A 23,616-nucleotide genomic window follows, 5' to 3' on the forward strand; every position below is an offset into this window, starting at 1 on the left:
ATCCTTTGGGGGTCAGACGGCCATAGGAGACCCAGAGAAAGACCTCTTGCCCTAGGTCTGAGGGCTGTAGACAGGATGAACGAGGACACACTCTATTTTCAGATAGAACATCTGGTGATAGAACTGTGACATTAATCTATGAATGAGCGCTTGAGGCACTTGGGTGGCTCAGTTGGTTAAGCATCTGACCTGGGCTCAGGTCATGATCTGAGTCACAGTTCCTGAGTTCCATCCCTGCACCCGGCTCTGTGCTGACAGTTCAGAGGCTGGAACCTGCTTCAGATTCTGTGTCTTCCTCACTTTCTGCCCTTCCCCTGCTTGTTCTCTCTCTCTCTCTCTCTCTCTCTCTCTCTCTCTCAAAAATAGATAAATAAATGAATATTTTTTAAAAATCTATGAATGAACCATGAACAACTGTCAACATGGTTCTTGAGCCCCCATCCACTTTGCTAACTTTCTAATTTGTAAAGAATCATAAAATAGTCTACCAGCCCATAACTTTTGTTGGTTTGTCAAATTTATTCCCCTTGCAAGCTCCACCCAGATGTCTCACTGTATGAAGAGGTTCCTTATCGCCTAACCAGAATAAATCCTCTTGCTTCTACAAGAGGATTTGATGTCTAGGTTTTGGTGTCTAGCTTTCATAGGAAGTTAAGCATCAAGGTAGCAACCTAACTGAAGTATTGCCGCATCCATTTTTATTTGGAACTTTTAGTCTGTGCTACATGGCTGGTAAATAGGGGTCCTCGTGTTTGCAGAGCTGAGAGAGGCTGGATCCTAATCTCAGGCATCTTAGGATGCTTTTCACCCCTTCCAACACATCTCCGTACCTGAAGTTTATTATTATTTTATGTTTACAGACTTAAGAGTATACTTGGGAATTAGGGAACCTAGACTTAGGAAAATAAAGGAAAACAACTTTTATTAAGTACATAAATACAGTTATGCTTCTGTTTTTCTCTCTGAAATCCTGGCCTATCTATTCATTGTTACCAACTTACCTTCTCACCTTTGTACCCAGGGATTCCCTAGTTACAAAAGAAAAAAAGAAAGAAAGAGTAAAACATATTAGAAGACATAGTTGGAGGAAGTATTTGATGTTTTTCATTTACAAAGTATAAAAAAACACATCTGTACAGTCAAGGAAAATAAGACCACACACAGAAATGTAAGCTATTTTACTTCTCTGGGAAGAAGAAAAGAACCCATTTTCCTCTTTATTACATTCTATTCTCAGTTCCACATATTTTTTTCAAACCCAATTTCTTACCCTTTGGCCCAAAGCTGAAGGAGAAACTATACACTGAAACTTATAAAAGGGACGACCTGCAATGCTCCATTCAAAATTGTTATATTGACTTTTAAACTATGAACTATCATAGCTGAGAATGTTTCACAGAGACTGTTAAAGAAATTGGCTTTGAAAATGAGCTGAGATAATGGCCTTTACAATGTATGTAAATATTTATATCCATTAAGGTCCTCCTTTCAAATTCAGTCTCGAATATGGAACATCAATGAAATGCATGGTTCCTTTATCAACCCTAATGAGACGGTGGCCTTTAAGGCACTATATTTTATCTCATGCTAACTATGGGGCTAACTCCTCTTCTGTGTCTCTCCTGGGAATCCTGCACAACCTCCTCCATTGCGTCCCTGCCTGTGAGCCCTTGAAGTAATATGATTCTGAATATTAAGTGAACTAGGAAATTAACAACTTTAAGCAAGAGCAAGCCTTTTCCATATAGGACTTTATATCTTTCTCATACAACAATAGCTTTTAAGTATGAAAATAAAATTGTAAGATATATTTTAAGTGAGCCCGAGAAACTGATGGAGAAACAAGCTATTATCACAATTACATGTGTCAGATGACAAAACATTGTTTTGTATGACTTTTTTTTACAAAAGGCAAAAAAAAGGAAAACTTCAGGAAGGAAATAACACTTCTCTCCAAATGAGTGGTCACTGGGAAATTGAAACTAAAAATAGAACTACGGTCAAAAGTATTGTTATGCTGCATTTTAGTTCTTCTTAGATATGCTTATTAGCATAAAGGGTTTAGGTTTTAGTATTGTGCTTAAAATTAAAGGCCACATTATAGATAGTTAAATTGGGGTACTTTATTAAAACAATTCATGTTTGCAGCAAAAACCTTACTTTTTTATATTATACTCTTTTTTCCCCTGTTTTTCTTTCTGAACTCTCTGGTCAATTTATTGTTTGATTGTTATCAGTTTCCTTCCTTCCCTCCTGCCTTCCTGCCTACCTTTCTTTCGTCCTTCCTTGACATCTTAATTACTTGTTTGAAAGTATTCAAATTTAAGATATCCAAAACTGCACTCATTGGTCTGCCAAATTTGTTTCCTGTTTGTATTAGTGGTGCCATCATATTTCAAATCACACAGAATCAAAAGTTTATCTTTTCTCTCTACTTGCCCCTTACATTCCTTGAATCCAACCAGTTAAAATTCTCCAACAGCTGTCACTGCATTTAGTTTTAAGTCAATCCTTTCTACTGTCCACCACCCCCCCCCCCCGCCCCAGCCAGCAGGATCCTCTGTGACCCACTCCTACTTAGCTCCATAACCTGTCTACCACCACTCTTTGCCAAGTTCTGGCTTTCTTTCCATTTCTTCAGCCTACAAGCTTGTTCCCACGCAAGAGTCTTTGTACCTACTGCTCTTTCTGCCTAGAACATCCTCATGACCTGGTTTTATTTATTTATTTATTTATTTATTTATTTAAATGTTTATTCTTGAGAGAGAGACAGGGACAGAGACAGAGCATGCGTGGGGGAGGGGCAGAGGGAGAGGGAGACAGAATCCAAAGCAGGCTCCAGGCTCCAGGCTCCGAGCTGTCAGCACAGAGTCCGACGCAGGGCTCAAACACACAAACCGTGAGATCATGACCTAAGCCAAAGTTGGATGCTTAACCGACTGAGCCACCCAGGCACCTCACGTATGACCTGGTTTTATAGGTCAAGAACACATCTCATTGATGAAATCTCATTCATTTGTTGGCCTGTTGCTTGCTCACCCTGCTAGCACACTGTATGAAACAGGAACTATCAATCTTGCTCACTGTATCCCCAGCACCTAAAGAAGGGCCCAGCATATACCAAGCGCTCAATACATATTTGTTGACTATATGAGTCAGTGTCAGTCCCCACAGCCTATCCTTCTTGCCTTCTATGGTTCTCACAATGTTCTCTTCTTCTCTATTCTGTCATCACTGTGGCCCCATTCTATCCAATTGAATGTGATTTAATTCCCTAATAGCCACAGGAAGAAAATGACAACAGGTGAAATTATTTTTTAATAATATATTTTACTGATCCCTCTAGGTCTGAAATACAAGGGTTTCCAACATTTGGCCAATATAAAAATTATTCATGAGATATTTTACATGTTCTTTGGCACTAAGTCATCCAAATTCATTGTGTATTTTACTCCTACAGCACACCTCAGTTCAGGCTAGCCATGTTTCAGCTGCTCAGTAAGCACATATGGCTAGTGGCTTTCATCCTGCCTGGAGTAGCCCTAGCCAATGTCCCTGTTCTCAGGCCGTAACAAAAAACCTTCTTCTAAGTACTCCTTCTTTCTGTTTATTCCCACTTCAATTTCCCCTTGAGAGTCATGCCAGATTAATCTTCCAAGTACACAGCTCTTAGGTTGCACCCTTCATTTGAAATCTCAATCTCTCACCTAGCAGAGCCCAGATCTACAGTCGGCATGGAACATCCACTCTGCCCTTCAATCTGTGTCTGCCAACATCCTCTTTAGGCACCTCCTCTCACCATTTTCCAACCCATAGCCTTCCCTCAGGTCGATGCTCATGGCACTCTCCATCTGGAATGCTTGTCCCTTCCACCTTTCTGCTCTATCCTTTCCAGTCACAATCCTACTCTCCAGAAGTCATTCTATAAAACCCATCCCGTTAGCTTCAATCTTCTCTGAAGGCCCATAATAATTTGTGCATGCAGTTTTTATAGTATTTTGACATTCTGCTTCATGGTGTAGCTATTTTTTTTTCAAAAATTAAAGTATAGTTGACATACAATGTTGCATTAGATTCAGATCTACAACATACTGATTCAATTTCTCTATACGTTATGCTATGCTCATCACAAAGTGTAACTACAATCTGTCACCATACAATGTTCTTACATTACTGTTGACTATATTTCTCATATGGTACCTTTCATCCCTGTGACTTATTCATTCCATAACTGGAAGCCTATACTTCCTACTCCCATTCACCCATTTTGCTGCCCCCAGACTCCCTTTTGGCAACCAATATTGTAGCTATTTTAGATATTTTAATCTCTCCTATAACAAACTTTTCAAAAAATATGAGTGCTTTGTCTTAATTTCTTTTCACATAATAATATGCTTTACATGTAGACAACACCTAAGAAATACTTCCTAAAAGAACAACACACATATCTGAATGAATTTCCATTGATTATCAATCTTTCTATTAGACTTACTCATAAAGTTGATTACAGACACCAAGAGACCAGTTTTTAAAACCTCTGGGCCTGTCTCCTGGGCTTTTGCCAGGGGGACAGCCAGGAAGAGAAATGTGACATGGTCTTTTTTTATTCACTGTACACCCTTCTCTGCGCTTTGCAACTTTACTACAACTCCCAGAAAAATGAAAAAGAAGAAATTTTCTGTAATTATTTCTCAGGCAATCTCTAACATCTTCTAATTTTAGAGATAATAAATCAACTAGAATGCTTTTTCTTTTGTCTGCAGATCAAATTTACAAAAGCATAGTTTAGACTATTAGTTCTGTGCTCCCAGAATTTTTAACGCATTCTTTATTAGAAAAAAACAAACAAACAGAGGTGTCTGGGTGGCTTAGTTGGTTAAATGTCTGACTCTTCATTTTGGCTCCAGTCATGATCTCATGGTTCGTGAGATTGAGCCCCACGGCCAGCTCTGCACTGACAGTGTGGAACCTGCTTGGGATTCTCTGTCTCCCTCTTTCTCTTCCCTTCCCCCTCTCTCAAAAACAAATAAACATATTTAAAAAAACACAAGAAGCAAAGAAAAATATTTTCCTGAGTTGAGTCTTCCACAAAACCCACTTAGGTATCCAAGAATGTCATGTGCCTGACCACCCTGTGCCATCATCACTCCTGTTGAGCAGAACATTTTCTCCCCATATTTCCATTTCCAAGGCCATGTCTGTCTGACTGCCCATCTGTGCCATCAAGAGCACATGTATATGTAAGTCATTTTTGCACTTGTACTACAGGGGGCAAAATGATAATTTACAGAACCTTAGCATCCTAGATTACATTCTGGGGAAAGCATTCCACTTGCATACATACCCCTGGGCCTCTTTCTCCAGGCTCCCCTTTTTGAGCATCACCCTGTGGGGGAGAAAAAAAACTCAGTCAAAATTCCACAGGCCTACAGAGTGACTGATTGCTCAGTAAAATGCTCAGAATAAAATTATTCCGAATTCCCAGATTAATAGGTTAACCCAGTGGGGAAAAAATCTTTGGCCTTCACCATTGACATTTTCACCATGGAGTCTAGGGAAGAAAATCGCTGTTCAGATAGCCTTTGCCCTTTGGAGCGAAGCCAGATGCATAGGGTGCAGACTGCAGATACATTTTCATAGCTTAGGCCTAGGTTTGCTTCTCAGTTTAACAACACAGCCCTTGTTCTCAAATGCAGCATTGTACCCAATCAGAGCCAGGCACTCTGGCTTTTCTCCAAGGGGCTTTGGAATGTTTTCCAAGATGTCCTTAAGAGTAATTGCTTGATTTCCACAAGACTTAGGAAAATATATGATGTGGCACAAAATTACAAGCCAAATAAATGAAATGTAAACATAAATTTAAAACAGGTATTTAACAAAACAAAAAGAAGACACGATGGCATCATTTCAGACTCACATGATGAGGAGGTACAGTTGTGTGTGTTGTAAAGCTGCTCGAGGATTCTTCACATTCCCTTTCTTTTTGTTTTTAATTTAATTAATTTTTAAAATTTCATCCAAGTTAGTTAGCATATAGTGCTTTCAGGAGTGATTTCAGGAGTAGATTCCTTAGTGCCCCTTACCCATTTGGCCATCCACCCTCCCACACCCCCTCCAGTGACCCTCCGTTTGTTCTCCATATTAAAGAGTCTCTTATGTTTTTGTCCTACTCCCTGTTTTTATGTTATTTTTGCTTCCCTTCCCTTATCTTCATCTGTTCTGTGTCTTAAAGTCCTCGTATGAGTGAAGTCATAGGATACTTGGCTTTCTCTGACTGACTAATTTCGCTTAGCATAATACCCTCTAGTTCCATCCTCATAGTTGCAAATGGCAAGATTTCATTCTTTTGATTGCCGAGTAATACCCTATTGTATATATATATGCCACATCTTCCTTATCCATTCATCCATCGGTGGACATTTGGGCTCTTTCCATTCTTTGGCTATTGTTGATAGTGCTGCTATAAACATTGGGGTGCACGTGCCCCTTTGAAACAGCACACCTGTAACCCTTGGATAAATGCCTAGTAGTGCAATTGCCGGGTCATAGGGTAGTTCTGTTTTTAAATTTTTGAGGAACCCCCAGACTGTTTTCCAGAGTGGATGCACCAGTTTGCATTCCCACCAGCAGTGCAAAAGAGATCCTCTTTCTCCACATCCCCGCCAATATCTGTTGTTGCCTGAGTTGTTAATGTTAGCCATCTGACAGGTGTGAGGTGGTATCTCATGGTGGTTTTGATTTGTATTTCCCTGATGATGAGTGATGCTGAGCATTTTTTCATGTGTCAGGTGGCCATCTGGATATCTTCTTGGAGAAGTGTCTATTCATGTCTTTTGCCCATTTCTTCACTGGACTATTTGGTTTTTGGGTGTTGAGCTGGATAAGTTCTTTATAGATTTTGGATACTAACCCTTTATCTGATATGTCGTTTGTAAATATCTTCTCCCATTCCATTGGTTGCCTTTTAGTTTTGCTGATTGTTTCCTTTGCTGTGCAGAGGTCTTTTATTTTGATGAGGTTCCAATAGTTCATTTTTGCTTTTGCTTCCCTTGCCTCCAGAGACGTGTTGAGTAAGAAGTTGCTGCGGCCAAGGTCAGAGAGGTTTTTGCTCGCTTTCTCTTCAAGGATTTTGATGGCTTCCTGTCTTACATTTAGATCTTTTGTCCGTTTAGAGTTTGTTTTTGTGTATGGTGTGAGAAAGTGGTCAAGTTCATTTTTCTACATGTCTCTGTCCAGTTTTCCCAGCACCACTTTCTGAAGAGACTGTCTTTATTCCATTGGATATTTTTTCTTGCTTTGTCAAAGATTAGTTGGCCACATGTTTGTGGGTCCATTTCTGGGTTCACTATTCTGTTCCATTGATCTGAGTGTCTCTTCTTGTGCCAGTACAATACTGTCTTGATGATTACAACTTTGTAATACAACTTGAAGTCCAGTATTGTGATGCCTCCTGCTTTTTTTTTTTTCAAGAGTGCTTTGGCTATTCAGGGTCTTTTCTTGTTCCATACAAATTTTAGGATTGTTTGTTCTAGCTCAGTGAAGAATCCTGGTGTTACTTTTTAGGCGTTGCATTGAATATGTGCATTGCTTTGGATAGTATTGACATTTTAGCAATATTTGTTCTTCCTATTGAGGAGCATGGAATATTTTTCCTGTGTGTGTGTGTGTGTGTGTGTGTGTGTATGTGTGTGTGTGTATTCTTCAATTTCTTTCATAAGCTTTCTATAGTTTTCAGTGTGTAGATTTTTCACCTCTTTGGTTAGGTTTATTCCTAGATATTTTATGGTTTTTGGTGCAATTATAAATGGGATCGATTCCTTGATTTCTCTTTCTGTTGCTTCATTGTTGGTGTATAGCAATGCAACCGATTTCTCAACATTGATTTTATATCCTGCAACTTTGCTGAATTCATGAATCAGTTCTAGCAGTTTTTTGGTGGAAACTTTTAGGTATTCCATATAGCATATCATGTCATCTGCGAAGAGTGAAAGTTTGACCTCCTCCTGGCTGATTTGGATACCTTTTATTCTTTGTGTTGTCTGATTGCAGAGACTGATTTCCAATACTATGTTGAATAACAGTGGTGAGAGGAGACATCCCTGTCTTGTTCCTGACCTTAGGGTGAAAACTGTCGGTTTTTTTCCATTGAGGATGATATTAACGTTGGCTCTTTCATATATGGCTTTATGATCTTGAGGTATGATCCTTCTATCCTTCCTTTCTTCAAGGTTTTTACCAAGAAAGAGTGCTGTATTTTGTCAAATGCTTTTTCTGCATCTGTTGAGAGGATCATGTGGTTCTTGTCCTTTCTTTTATTGACATGATGAATCACATTGATTGTTTTGCAGTTATTGAACCAACCCTGCATCCCAGGTATAAATCCCACTTGGTCGTAGTGAATAATTTTTTTAATGTATTGTTGGATCCGGTTGGCTAATATCTTGTTGAGGATTTCACATTCCCTTTCTTTGACAAGCAAGTAATTGACTTTCACGTATCTAAATACTTTAATGCATCTAACTTATTCCCTTTTTCATTATCTCCCTAAACATAGTTTCAGAAGTGCAGTTATTGGGTTAAATTCTGAGTATTTGAATACATCTTATGTAGTGCCTAATTGCTTTCCAAAATGTGCCAAGTTACCTTTGCAATGAACAAACCACCCATTGCTATCACTAGTTATTATTTTAATATCACTGTGCTAACTGCTATAAAAAAATTTTTTTAATCTGAAATACACAAAAAAAAACCCACCCCAAACTATGTGTACTAGAAAATTGCTCCCCTCTCCACACAAAAACAACCCAACAACCCTGGACTCCAAAGTTTCTAAAATGTGAATAATTAATATTGAAGGGTACCTCATTATCTCTTTTTAAGTATCATTCACTATACAGTGAAAATAAATATTCTTCTACTTCTTTATTTACTGGTTTTATTTCCTTCCTTGAAAATTGTTGGTTCCTTTTACCAATTAATTATTAGTGGTTTGATATTTCCTTATCTGTTTTATAAAGTCTTTATATACTATAGAAATTAACCCAATATCCATTGTATTTAAAGCAAATATTTCCCTGTTTTCCTCTTCATTTTAATTATTATTTTTCATTATATAGAATTTTGCCATAAATTTTCACATAGTTATATCTCTCTCCTATGACTCTTTTCATCACTCTTGAACTTGGAAGATCATCATCTGAAATATTATCTGATTTTTAAAAAATTAATCTAGAATATTTTTTTATGGGCTCACAAATAAAAGAACTAGGGAAATGCCTGAAGATGGTCTGGGAGTAAGAGATACTTGTTTTTTCTATTATTATCATAGGTCAGTTATACATAAAATGGATCTATAAAAAACATAAGTGCCAATATCAATTTCATATGGGATATGTATTAGTAATTCATGGAACAATGTAAAAATTAATAGGGTCACCATTATGTAATTACCAATTTCTATTTGTTTAGTATCCCTACGTTTCCCAGATTTATTAACTAAAATGGTTATATATTACTTAGAATTTGTAAATGCAAGCTAACACAAACCAGACAATATGGGAAGTAAACATCCTGTAGTCTTCACAGAAATCACCATATTTCCAGCACTGACATATAGTACAGTTCTCTTTTGTTTTCTTCAGTTTTGTTCTTTAAATGAATCTAGAAAGAGATACATTGGTTTATAAAGAAAGCTGTTTATTTATTTACCGGGTTTCCTTTCGGTCCTCGTTCACCTTTGATACCTGGGTTTCCATGTGTACCCTGAAGGCAAAGGGAAAAATGATTGCATTAAGCAGGCATTATATTCGTTTTTTACACATTACAATAATTTCTGATCAGCTCCATCCCATAAAATGAGGGAAGACTGTAAAAAAACTTAACCTACCAAGCAGAGATTTACCTGTATTCTCTCTTTTACTAAAAACAAGGAAGACTGCACTGTCTTGAAGAGGTAGATTCTCTAGATTTGCTCAAAAGAGGACAATGTCTCTCCCTCCCTAATATCCAAGGGATAATCTCAAAGATGAGAGAAGAGGGGCAACCTGGGTAGCTCAGTCAGTTAAACGTCCTACTCTTGATGTCAGCTCAGGTCATGATCTCGCAGTTTGTGAGATCAAGCCCCATATCGGGCTCTGTACTGGCAGCATGGAAACTTCTTGGGATTCTCTGTCTCCCTCTCTCGCTAACCCTGTCCTTCTCTCTCTCTTTCTCTCTCTCTCCAAATAAAGAAACTTGAAGAAGAAGAAGAAGAAGAAGAAGAAGAAGAAGAAGAAGAAAAGATGAGAGAACTGGCACAAGAAGAGACACTCAGATCAATGGAACAGAATAGTGAACCCAGAAATGGACCCACAAACATGTGGCCAACTAATCTTTGACAAAGCAAGAAAAAATATCCAATGGAATAAAGACAGTCTCTTCAGAAAGTGGTGCTGGGAAAACTGGACAGAGACATGTAGAAAAATGAACTTGACCACTTTCTCACACCATACACAAAAACAAACTCTAAACGGACAAAAGATCTAAATGTAAGACAGGAAGCCATCAAAATCCTTGAAGAGAAAGCGAGCAAAAACCTCTCTGACCTTGGCCGCAGCAACTTCTTACTCAACACGTCTCTGGAGGCAAGGGAAGCAAAAGCAAAAATGAACTATTGGAACCTCATCAAAATAAAAGACCTCTGCACAGCAAAGGAAACAATCAGCAAAACTAAAAGGCAACCAATGGAATGGGAGAAGATATTTACAAACGACATATCAGATAAAGGGTTAGTATCCAAAATCTATAAAGAACTTATCCAGCTCAACACCCAAAAACCAAATAGTCCAGTGAAGAAATGGGCAAAAGACATGAATAGACACTTCTCCAAGAAGATATCCAGATGGCCACCTGACACATGAAAAAATGCTCAGCATCACTCATCATCAGGGAAATACAAATCAAAACCACCATGAGATACCACCTCACACCTGTCAGATGGCTAACATTAACAACTCAGGCAACAACAGATATTGGCGGGGATGTGGAGAAAGAGGATCTCTTTTGCACTGCTGGTGGGAATGCAAACTGGTGCATCCACTCTGGAAAACAGTCTGGGGGTTCCTCAAAAATTTAAAAACAGAACTACCCTATGACCCGGCAATTGCACTACTAGGCATTTATCCAAGGGTTACAGGTGTGCTGTTTCAAAGGGGCACGTGCACCCCAATGTTTATAGCAGCACTATCAACAATAGCCAAAGAATGGAAAGAGCCCAAATGTCCACCGATGGATGAATGGATAAGGAAGATGTGGCATATATATATACAATAGGGTATTACTCGGCAATCAAAAGAATGAAATCTTGCCATTTGCAACTATGAGGATGGAACTAGAGGGTATTATGCTAAGCGAAATTAGTCAGTCAGAGAAAGCCAAGTATCCTATGACTTCACTCATACGAGGACTTTAAGACACAGAACAGATGAAGATAAGGGAAGGGAAGCAAAAATAACATAAAAACAGGGAGTAGGACAAAAACATAAGAGACTCTTTAATATGGAGAACAAACGGAGGGTCACTGGAGGGGGTGTGGGAGGGTGGATGGCCAAATGGGTAAGGGGCACTAAGGAATCTACTCCTGAAATCACTCCTGAAAGCACTATATGCTAACTAACTTGGATGTAAATTATCTAAAAAAATAATTAAATAAAAAGAAAAATAATAAAATTTTAAAAAAAGAAGAAGAAGAAAATATGAGAGAAAAGAGTGCTCCAATCCTGTTCCAGAAAGGCATTTTGTTTTCCCATTCTCAACCACCATAAAGCTGGCTTTTCTGAGAGTTTTTAGGGAGACTCAGTAAATGCTAAATGACATAGTTTTGTGTCTATCTCTATTAAAACATGGTATGTTACTGCATAGGGAATATAGTTAATGGTATTGTAATAGTGCTGTATAGTGACAGATGGTAGCTGCACTTGAGGTAAACACAGCATCATGTATAAACTTGTTGAATCACTGTGTTGAACACCTGAAGCTAATATAACATTGTGTGTCAACTCTACTTCCGTTAAAAAATGGTACATTAATCTCTAACAATATTGAGTGACTAAAATTGTCAGATTAGCTCAGCAACTAGTAAATTTTCTTTACAGTTCATTCTAAAACATAATTGAATATCCCAAGTACACCTTCCCAGAAAACCTCTTGGTGTAAGAAACATAAATGAAGACTTTATAAGAAGGGAAAGTTTAAACCTTTGCTTTGGCCAAAATCAGCTTCTACTGGCTGCCACATTATCCTATAACATATCTAACTTACATTTTGGAGAAAAAAAATAAAGGACAGAACCTCCTGCTTTCTAATGCCTCAATTGATAGAATGGTTTGAAAAAATATAGTCTTTGGACCCAAGTCTCAAGAGAAAATGTGCACAGTCTAAGCAATTCACAGTGCACATTCCGCTCCCTGCCCCCAAATACAAGCATTCGTTCAAAAACTGTATCAATGCATTTTTGTGAGATATGTCCACTGGGCTTATGACCTCAAAGGTTTGAAACAACATAAGTAAATGGAATACTGAATGAGCAGCATGGATGCATCAGAATGAAATGTATTAGAGAAATATATAGTATCTCTACCATTGTGATGTTTTTTCAAGTCCCTTCCCAGTACCTAGATGGTACCTTCCAGATGTTAGGCCAGAATATAAAGGAAACACTCCTTTTGGGATTATCTTATCAAGTGTTGAATCATCATAGTACATCCTGCCTTTAACCTTTAGTTGCCAAGTTCCATTTCACAGGATTCACTCTAATCCCCAAAGCTTCCTGACCAGCTTCCTCCCTGAGAGGCCCACACAGTGTTGCTCTTGGATACATGTGAAGTCACAGTTAGCTTCCAGAGAGATCCGTGTCACTTGTTCTTAGGTGGAGTGGGATAAAGCTTTCCCTAAAGCACTAAGGATTTGTATGACCTTTTTCTTTGTTTTCACTTCAGTGTTGAGAAATTCTGGCCCCAATTGTCACATCAGACGTGATCCTGAAATATCCTTTGTGAGAACAGCTTCATCATTTTAAACCAAATCTGCCCTCAGTTCAGTTCAGGTCAGGAAAATCCCAGGCCTGTTTGTAAGGACAGAGTGTATCCCTTTAGGAATAAAAGAAAAAAACAGCATTTCCGTGTTTGCTGCTATTTGCACACAACTGCTTTTCTTTCCTTTCTTTCTTTTTTTTTTTCTTTCTTTCTTTCTTTTTATTTATTCTTGAGAGAGAAAGAGACAGAGCATGAGCGGGGGAGGAGCAGAGCAAAAGAGGGACACAGAATCCAAAGCAGGCTCCAGGCTGTCAGCACAGAGCCCAACACAGGGCTCCAACCCATGAACCGCGAGATCATGACCTGAGCCGAAGATGGACGCTCAACCGACTGAGCCACCCAGGCGCCCCACAACTTCTTTTCAACAGCATCAAACAGTCCTGCGATTTCAAGTGTCAGTAGAGCAATCATGACTAGGGCTTCCTGACTTGACTGTAAGTTCAAAGTAGAAACATACAAAAAAAAAAAAAAAGTGGAAACATACTCACAGGAGGCCCTGGATCGCCTGGATCCCCTTTCTCACATTCACAAATCTTGTGTTCACACTGAGTCAAGAATGAAATCCAATATTAACACATAATGAAATGCAGCATTTCAAATCTTATTCCCTTGAAGAAATTTTACCAAGCAAATTTATGGAGTTTTTGCTCTCCCTTTTCAAGTCTTCTAGGCTAACTCAGATCTGGTAAGAGCCAGCTAATAAAGTATTACTAAACATTGCCATGGTTAGATAAATTAGACCTCCCACCAAAAATATATGTATAACATCTAGTTGCCAGTTAAAAGGGAAAATAAACATTTTCAGTGGATTTTTGGAATTTCTTCCTTTTCTCTTCTATACAGTACATCAAAGCTCAATAACATACAAATATCAAATATTCCTTTAGTCAAAAAGGAAAACATGTGGCATACCATATTTTATCAATTCTAGGATGTACATTTCTCCTTATTTTAACATGTCTGAAATCAGAATGAGTCTTATTTGAATCAGGCCTGATCATAATGAAGGTGTTATTTTCTGCACGTGTTCTTCAAAACTTACAGGATGAAATGGAAGAAAACTCCAGAGACACTACTGGAGCACACTCAAGAAATGCTGCATCACCAGTGTTTTTGATGGCGAACAGGCTGATATTGGGGGGAGGTGGGAGGAAGGGCATCAATGACTCAGAGACAAAAAGCCATGCAGAGGATTTAGACTCTGAATGCGAAGAACTTTTAGAAATAACCAATTTAGTTTGCTTCTACTTTCCCTTACACATATGTACAAAAGTGATACAGGATTTAAAACTCTATGTCTAAATAAATCTAAAGGGACTCTTACCATAAGTATAAAATCAAGAATTGTAATTTATAAGAAGTTACTATATCACAGCTTAATTGGCAGGGTCCTTTCCTATCTCAGTGGTACACAAAACAATGGTGTCTCTGACCATTTGATGAAACATGGTGTTCTGCAGGGTCTGTTGGCTCCTATTATCTGTACATTTCCTGATGTTTAATAAGCAGTTTATCAAACAAAATTCGCATGTTCCAAACTCTGTGTTAAGAAACACATATGCAGTATAGAAGTCCTCAGCAACATTGTGGTCTTCGATTGTGCTAAGCACTATCCAAACAATATTAGCCAGCTTCCTTTGCCACTTGGTATGGTTGCCACCAGCAAGAAGGAGAATGAACTTAAAGTCAATCCCTGGGCAGCAGCAGGAGACTCTGAGTGGTGTCTCTGGGCTAGGAATCTTGGCTAACACACCTCCCAAAGTGAAGGATCCCCACGAGTAGCTGGTATCAGAGACATGCTTAGAATAAAGGAAGTGTTACCAAAACAAGCAAAAACTATGCCATTTAGTGTGGGGGGGGGGGCACCTGGCTGGGTCAGTTGGTGGAATGTGTGACTCTTGATCTCAGAGTTGTGAGTCCAAGCCCTGCATTGGGTGTAGAGATTACCTAAAAATAAAATCTTTTAAAAAAAATTATGCATTTTGGCTACCACTGATTTCTAAAGTTACTCTCTAAAATCATATTAAATATTTCTTACTTTTTCTAAATTTTCCAATCTGCAGTAGATAGAGCAGCATAAAAGAAATCAGATGGCTGCCTCAAAATTGGCTCATTTTAGAAAGAATTAAGCATTTTTGTTTAGACACTCTTTATCTTCTAATGTGAATTACAATGCTGATTTGATTATGCAAACTTTTAGAGTTAATTCATAGTAATCAAAGCATGTGGTGCTTACCTTCTTTTCAAATAAGATATCCTAGGAGGGAAAAAAGAATAAAACATTAACTCGCTTCATGGTTCTGCTTCCAGCTTCTTATTAGTCTTAATTATTCTCTATGGGATATGCAATTTTCAAGAAGAATAGCAATTCAGTCTTTTTAACCTTATAAAAGCAGTAGAGCCTCCCAGCCAACCTCCCAAGGAGCACTCTGAGCCATATCACAAGAGACAGGAAGGGCACTAACATTAAAAATTACTCTTTTTTGAGGAACTTTATCTTGTTACATCCTATGTTCTAGCTTTTGTTTTCTTAATCAGCTCTCTAATCTCCATAATTTGGCTACAAGCTTGATCAGTCATAATAAAGACTTTTCACTTTTACTTATAAAGACTTAGCCAGAATACATAATTGTATGTTTTCTCTACTTTTATTTTTCCATCCCTATACATACATGCATTTTTTCAAACATTAAAACATTAAGTTTAGCGTGATAATTTCATGAAATACCAACAAGCCTTTCAAGTCAATCAGGTCCAGACTCTCATTTTGCCTCAAGGAAACTTGAGTCTGCTGTGCTGTCACTTGCCCAATGTCATACACTTGGGTGGAGCTACCTAAACAAGTTCAAGTGGTACTTTATACTTACCCACACAGTAATGAATTAGCCAGAATATTTTTCAAAATTCCTTTAAATTCACAATTTTAGAGAAATTCACAATCTAGTCTTTGTCTAACATCTTGACCTACTTCCGCTGAATGAGGTACTATCTGACGAGGGCACTAAGGCCACGTCCGAAGCCAAACATGGGAAAGAAATGAACCAATGCTTACAGATGAGAGAATTGTTTTCATAATGTAGAAATGATGTGTCAGATTGATGCCTTACAACTGGACCTGAAGGGTTAATTTCATATCATAAAATAGAAAATGGAAATAAAAAGCCCTAGAATATTTGTTGCAAGATATTAAAAATGAAGTGGGCACCTGGGTGGCTCAGTTGGTTAAGTGTCCAACTCTTGCTTCTGGCTCAGGTCATGATCTCATGGTTTGTGAATTTGAGCCCTAGATCAGGCTCTGCACTGTCAGTGGGATTCTCCCTCTCCCTCTCTCTCTGCCTCTTCCCAGCTCACATTCTTTCTCTCTCTCTCTCTCTCTCTCTCTCAAAATAAATAAATAAACTTAAAAATAAAATGATAAGAAATGAAGAATGTAATGAGGAAGTTAAAGATAAGTCAGAGCTGTACCTTTATGGAGGACCCCACATCCCTTTAGTTTTATTTTTACTTTACCTTTATTTCCATACAAACTAATAATACAGAGCGAAGATGTAGCAAAATGCTTTAAGCAGTTCTAGGGATCTAATAGGAGGACAAAATTAGGCTGAGAATTAAGCATCGTCTGGAGTTTTTACCCTGTGTCCACCATGAACTAGCTGTGTGGCTTTGGACAAGACACATAATCCTTCCAGGTCATTTTCCAAAAATACAAAAAATAAGAAATTTTGACCATGGGGTCTCAGGAGCTGTAAAACTCTGGCCACACACCCTATTTACAAAACTCAGAGTCTCACCAATGGCCTTTTGTCCTTTCCTTCCCCCTCACTCTCCACCCTCCTGATTTAAAATAGCCAGCCAGTATAAATTCAGGCTGAAAGCAGATGAACTGCTTGTATCTTCATGAACTAACAGGTCATGTGGAGAAATGGGAATTCAGATATACTGACAGTCTTGGTGTAATTTCCCCTCTCCAGAACATTTGGCTGTGCCTAGAAAATTGAAGATGTGCGTACTTTATTTCTAGGTTGCCCAGGACGAGTCCTTGTTTCCACCTGTTACTCTGACATCCCTTCCAGACATATCTTAGAGAAATTCTTGAAGTACTTGTATATTTCAGCATTCATTATTTTCAATAGTGAAAATTTGGAAATAATGAAAATATCCATCAGTATTAGAATGGGTCAATAACTGAAATATTATTCAGCAGTTTAAGTGAATTCATTGGGGCTACATATTTCAACATAGAAAATTTCCCAAGGACAGTGAGTGATAAAGCAAGTTGCAGAGGGATTTATAGAATGTGATCCAAATTATGAAAATATTTTGAACACATGTCAGAAATTTAGTTTTCCTGAGAGAGGGAAAGGAATTTGAAAATAGTTCAAAATATAATAAACAAGTAATATCTCAAGACAAATTGTAATGTTTGAAAGCAACTACTGAAATAAATAAAAATGCAAAGTTCTGTCACCTTACAACCTTTTTATAATAAGCAACACCCTTCTATTATCTAGCATCAGTTTTTAAGCTCATGAATTTAGCTGCCACTATGCCTGATGTATAATTTTACACTTTTTTCAGCTCTTCCTTTGAGAATTTAATTTCTGCTGTGCCATGTTAACTCTTTAAAAATATGTGCCATGAGGCTTAAAACCATAACAACATAACTAACTAATTTTGGAACTCATTTGATTTTGTGTTTGCTGGAATTTGTATTTCTATGGAAACAAAAGTAGACCAAAGACTACACAATAGATAAGACTGTTTCAAACAAAGAACAAAGCTCTATCCCTAAGGGCACTTATAGTCTATAAGCCCCAGTGACAGAAAACAGCACACAGCAAGCAGCGTGGGAAGGAGATCCCAGACTGGGTGGGGAGGTGGGAAACAAGACAGTTTCTGGAAATAGGTGGGTTTTCTGGATAATTTTCAAGAAGAATGTAAAGGACCAGCTCATTGATGGAATGCTCCTCTATATGTCAAAGTTTATGAGGAAAAAGTCATAAGGACTAGTGTGGGCAATAAGACAAAGGAAGCAGTGAGGAGGGACATTTGAAAGAGTGGACAAAAGGGCCCATGTGGACAGAGGTGGACACCTTGGGAAGTAGTGAGTGCCTTCACTTAGCAGAGAGGCAGGTTATGTGGCATACAGCTGGGAGAACGTGGTCAAAGCCATAGGGAAGGGCACGTTCAGTTAAGATCTAGGCAGATGAGGGTGCCTGGGTGGCTCAGTCGGTTGAAAGTCCAACTTTGGCTCAGGTCATGATCTCACAGTTAGTGGGTTCGAGCTCTGCGTTGGGCTTTGTGCTGACAGCTCAGAGCCTGGAGTCTGCTTCAGATTCTGTGGTTCACTCTCTCTCTGCTCCTCCTCCGCTCATGCTCTGTGTTTCTTTCTCTCAAGAATAAATAAACATTAAAAAAATTTAAAAAAAGATCTATGCGGTTGCTCTAGTTTAAATGGAAGGGATAAATGGAGAAAAGCCCTCCCTTGAGTGAAAGAAGGTGCATTTTATTAATGGAGGCAGAGTTCTATGATGGCATATATGTGGAAGGAAAAGACTAGAATGGAACTGCCAATTTTGTGAATGAGTATGAGGTCAATGCTCTGAGAAGGGGACAGAGGACATGTGAGGAAGGTGGCAAAGGTATTGGCACGGTAGCAGATGGGATCAGAACAAAGAACTTAATAGGCGAGGATTACAAACTCTGTGACAAAAAAATATCTACAGCTTAATATAATGGCAAAATAGCCACCATAACATCTTTTCTGAAAGACCAACTATATGTATGGGATATTGGGTTGGAATTGTTTCCTTGGTTTCAATACTGTTATGTAAATCATAATAAAATAGTATTAAAACATTTTACATATCCTCTTCAATGTGGAATCATCAGGTATCTCTTGGGTCATTCAGAGTTGAAATGTATTCATGGGGTTCTTACATGATACTTTCTACTAGAGGTACCAGGGAGTTGGTAATGATTCCTTGATTTGTCTTGCTTCCTGCAAAATCTGTTCATTATGGGCACCCATGTCCATTAAATTCAACTGAAGTCTACTCCTCAGTAAAAAGAAATAAACTGCTGATATAAAAAACAACCCAGTCGATTTCCAGAATTGTCATGCTGGGTATAAAAACCTTGACAGAAAAAGAGTACACACTGCATAAGCTTGTTTATATAAAAGCCTAGAAAATGTACACTAAACTCGAGTGACAAAAATCAGATCAGGAGCTAAGAGGCAAGGGAAGGATATTGTGCAAAGAGGCATGAGGAAATTTGGGCGTGGCAGAATGTTCTGTATCTTAACTGTGTTGGTGGTTTCGTGAATGTGTACATCTATCAAAACTCATAGAATTCTGTACTTTAAGTAGATGCAATTTTTTACTTAAATTATACCTAATTAACTTCTTTTAGAAAGTCAACTACATAATCATTTCAAAATGAAAAGCTTAAAAATGCAACAAAAAAATGTAATGGAAATAGATTAGATGAGGAATTTTTCCAATGGCCTGATCAAGAGTCAAGTTCTGCCTCCCACATAGTGGCAATTGGAAACATTGAAACTTAGCATATTGTTCTTTGAGGGCCTAATAAGCACTTTGGTTGCTGGAAGTGTTTGGAAAGCAGCATCTCCTGAGAAGTGGCTTGTTCATAGAGCTTCCATCTGAACAAACAAGCTGAAATCACAGGATGCTAAGCAAGAGCGGGGTCATTGGGACACTTGATCATTTTCTGGTTTCCCCCAAAAATGGACAAATAGTCCTGTGTCAAGTCTACTGCCAAGATCCTGTGTTCTGAGTTGGGCAGGAGCTCTCGGCCAAGACAATGTGTCTAGAAGGAGTATGAACCTCCTGAGCCTACACAACTGGCCAAAGAGATGCCTCCCCTGCAACTTCTATAGTCAGCAACTGGCAACTCATTATCTCAATTCAAGTGTTCTCTCCAGCACATGCTAGAATCTTCTATTTTGGGTTCAGTGGTAAGGACTGTTTACATTATGGCACAGACAGACCTAGGCAGTTAGCCAGGTACCCCTGCACATTTCCCTTTCATGCAAAAAAGATGCTCGGGGTAAGCACTCCCCCTAACTCCCCTGGGGACTGAAATCACCATCTCCAACCTGGGCTGAGCTCTCCCTATCTACCCCCAATGCCCAAGGAAAAGAGACCAGAAACAATAGCAGCTTTGGAGGAGGGATGTTGCTTAACTGTTTCAAGGCAGTTCTGATTGAGAAAATCTTAAAACACAGTTTCTATTTTCCCCCTTCAAGATAATTTCATAGGGTTAACTGTGAAGACCTCAGGGCCTTTGCATGGCATTACATTTTCAACTATAAAATGAGGATAATATAGTACCTACATCATAATATTGTTGCAAAATAAAATAAAATAATGAATAAAATAAAAGATGTAAGTAAAGTACTCAGAACAATGGCTAAGACAGAGAGCACTCAAGACATGATAACTATTATTTAGATAAAATAGTTAATGTCTCATGCTGAAAACAACAGTTATAAGAATAACTTACAAGTTATTATCTTAAAGTTAATATTTAAGAGAATTAACTTACAGAATAGTTATATAAATATAACAGAAAAATATAATATAAAAATATAAATATAATATAAAAATAAAATATAAATAGAATTTAAGTTATTAACTTATAAGAATAATGTTAGGAAAAAGATTGGGAGAAGGGACAAAAGGGCAAAACAATCTCTGAAACAAGGCTGAGATTTTTTGCAACCTATAGAAAACAGCTATATGAAATGCCTAGTATAAGGGACACATGTGCCTTGCCCTCTTCTCAAGAAATCAAAGAAAATCAGTATTTGTAGGAAAATTGATTTTTAACACTTAACAAATCAACCACTTTTTCTCTAGGAGTTTTTTCTTGAGAAATACTCTGAAGAGGGATTTTATTTTGATTGCTTTGCCTTGTGTTTTCCCAAGCAGAAAGGAAAGGATCTCACACACAGCTGAGCAATCAGCAAAGAAAAGCATCAACATAGCTAATCAGACCAATCAAATGGCACTCATTGATATGTGGGAGAAACTGTTGGGTGACTGAAGGTTGCAGGTGATTTTACATTGGGTGGGCTTGCGAACACCTAAGAAACAAGGACATAATGAAAAAATTAGAAGTCTATGAACTTTGCTTGAGTAGCATAATATTGCTGTAGGTGACATATTGAGTCAAAACGTTTCTGCAGATGTTAAATGGGGAAAAAACCCAACTTAGTACAAATACTGCAGACCACAAGTTGACCACAAATTGAATATAAGTCAGCAGTGTTCGTGATCCCAGGATGTATAAACAGGAGACTGAAGTGTATAACTGGAAAGTAATTCTTCCCAAATTCTCAGCATTGGCTAGCAATAAAGTTAGGAATGCAATTCCAGAGCAGGAACTCTGATACTTTCCCAGTTTATCTGGTGTAAACTATCAAGGAAGTGGAGAGACTTCGGAAAGATTCTCTTAGCTATTTCCAAGGTGGATTCTTTTTCCTTTATCTTTCTGACCCAGTATCTATCCTCACAGAATTTATAATTAAGGTATCAATATTATGGTTGGAAATACATATATAAGACCCACTCCTCAAGTACCTACCAGGCGATCTTGAATTTTATCTTCAAGTGTGGGATCACTCAACAGTAGAATGGGCTCGCTGGGTGATTCCCCAGATACCAAACGAAGTTTGGCTTCATTGACGACAGTGGAAAGTCCAATGGTGATAAACAATATTCCTGCAGTTCTGGCGTCTTCAGAAATACTCTTGACATCTGGATTCTTTGGATGGTCAATGCCATCAGTCATCAGCAAAGCCACTTTCACACCATCTTTACGCCCTTCTCTCTTAAGCAAACTAGTGGCATTGGAGATTGCATAATAGGAGAAGGTGCCTTGCCCAATGAAATTCATAGATTTGACCCTCTGTTTAAAAGTCTGCAGATCCTTCCAAGAAGAAAAAGGTGGATCAATTTGGACAGAGGTGCTAAACTGAAGTGCTGCCAGTTTGATATCGTATTTCAAGGAGCGAACCGGGGTCAGTTGGAAAACCTTGTCACTCAAGCTAGCCACAAAATCTTTCTGTTTATCAAAGAGAACAATTTTAGAACTTTCAGAGCTGTCCACAATGAAGACCACATCTATGAAGCAAGTAGAGTCTGAAATAGAACAAACAGGTTAGGCAAAATATTTGTTCCTAATCAGGAAACCACTTTGCCTAAGGAAAGCCCTGAGGTGGTGGGATGTGTGTTGTTTTGGAGAGGAGAGGGGAGTGCAAAAGAGAGGTGCCTTGGAGATGGGGCTTAAGTTGTGAAGAACTACATCTCTTTCCAAATCTAGAAATTCTTTGCCTCTTAAAATCATGCAAATGAAAAGCAAACAAATAAAATGCCATGTATATCGAGCATCTCCTCAAAGTAAAAGCTGCTTAGAAATCCAGCAAATATTGGGCAAAGCTGTCTAGACGTAAACAACACTCTGCCTAAATCTCAGGTTCTATGTCACATTCATGAGGCTTCATCTTGTTCGGATAGTTGGTTTGGGGATTTTTTTTTTTTTTTAGCTTTTTTGAAATCCAGGGAGAAAACAACTATACACATCACTTTAGCAATAAAGGGGGAATCTTAAAAACAGAGAACTTGAGCTTGAATTCTAGCTCTGCATCTTACTAGTTCATTTGTCTATGGCCTGAGATATGCCATTTAATCTCTCTGGGCTGCCATTTCTTTATGAGAGTGGCACTTTCTGTCATTACTATTTTATAAAGCTACTGTGAGGCTCAAATGAGATAATGAATGTACAAGGGCTCTAAAACATCTAAAGTTTTTATAAGTATCTTTGTATGTATACAAGGTATATTATTATCACAACATAATTATATTAAAATAGAATATTACATATGTTTTTATATATGTATGGTTTGATATTTATATCAAGTGTTATTCAGAAAAAAATATTCAGGCTAAAACTAATCATTAAAAAAAAAACTTTTTTTTTTTTTTTTTTTTTACCCTGGAAGTTATTTTTCTTTGCAAGTAAATTGGACTTTGATCCTTTCTTTCTTTGTCCATGTATTGTTTGACTCATAAAAGCTGGCAAAAGCAGGAGATAGAAGACAAAATGTCTGTTCCACATCATGGCAGGTGGTGAAAGGTCATCTGTCTTGTAGCACCTTTAATAGAAAAATCAGTTATAAATACTTTGGTAAAATAAAATGTTTGCTATTTTTTAATTTCAAGCCAGCAGAATTGAAAACCAGCATGTGACAAGAGAAAAGGGTTTTCATTCATATTTCCAGAAAAATATCTACACTGAGATTTTAGAAGATTTTAATTGAAATAAATCATGGCACCACAAGCCAACACTTATTACTGAATATTTCTATATAGTCAAAGAATTACAGCCAAGTAATCTGAATTTCCCATTTTATTATGAGAAGCAGAGACTGGGAAAAGCCATTTGAGAACACTTCAGTCCCACTCTGTATGATGACCATGGTTCAAGCATAGGGTCTGTTTTGACATTTCCACATTCTTCA

At 37.9% G+C, this 23,616-nt stretch overlaps 1 protein-coding gene across 1 annotated transcript in view; it reads right to left on the reverse strand.

Annotated features, from left to right (window-relative positions):
- Nucleotides 1-23,213, reverse strand: part of COL28A1 (collagen type XXVIII alpha 1 chain) — a 169,037-nt gene extending 145,824 nt beyond the window's left edge. Inside the window, exons 1-7 of the mRNA XM_047097235.1 lie at nucleotides 23,090-23,213; nucleotides 21,681-22,237; nucleotides 15,307-15,327; nucleotides 13,559-13,615; nucleotides 9,709-9,762; nucleotides 5,345-5,386; nucleotides 1,002-1,028 (exon numbers count right to left, since the gene is read on the reverse strand). Of these exons, the coding sequence (XP_046953191.1) occupies nucleotides 1,002-1,028; nucleotides 5,345-5,386; nucleotides 9,709-9,762; nucleotides 13,559-13,615; nucleotides 15,307-15,327; nucleotides 21,681-22,237; nucleotides 23,090-23,213 (882 nt within the window). The remainder of the gene's footprint in view (nucleotides 1-1,001; nucleotides 1,029-5,344; nucleotides 5,387-9,708; nucleotides 9,763-13,558; nucleotides 13,616-15,306; nucleotides 15,328-21,680; nucleotides 22,238-23,089) is intronic.
- Nucleotides 23,214-23,616: the final 403 nt, after the last annotated feature.

Source organism: Lynx rufus, unplaced genomic scaffold (genome assembly GCF_022079265.1).
Source record: "Lynx rufus isolate CCGP_SWC_20201006 ecotype Redwood Valley unplaced genomic scaffold, mLynRuf1.p SCAF_4, whole genome shotgun sequence".
NCBI classification, from domain to species: Eukaryota; Metazoa; Chordata; class Mammalia; order Carnivora; family Felidae; genus Lynx; species Lynx rufus.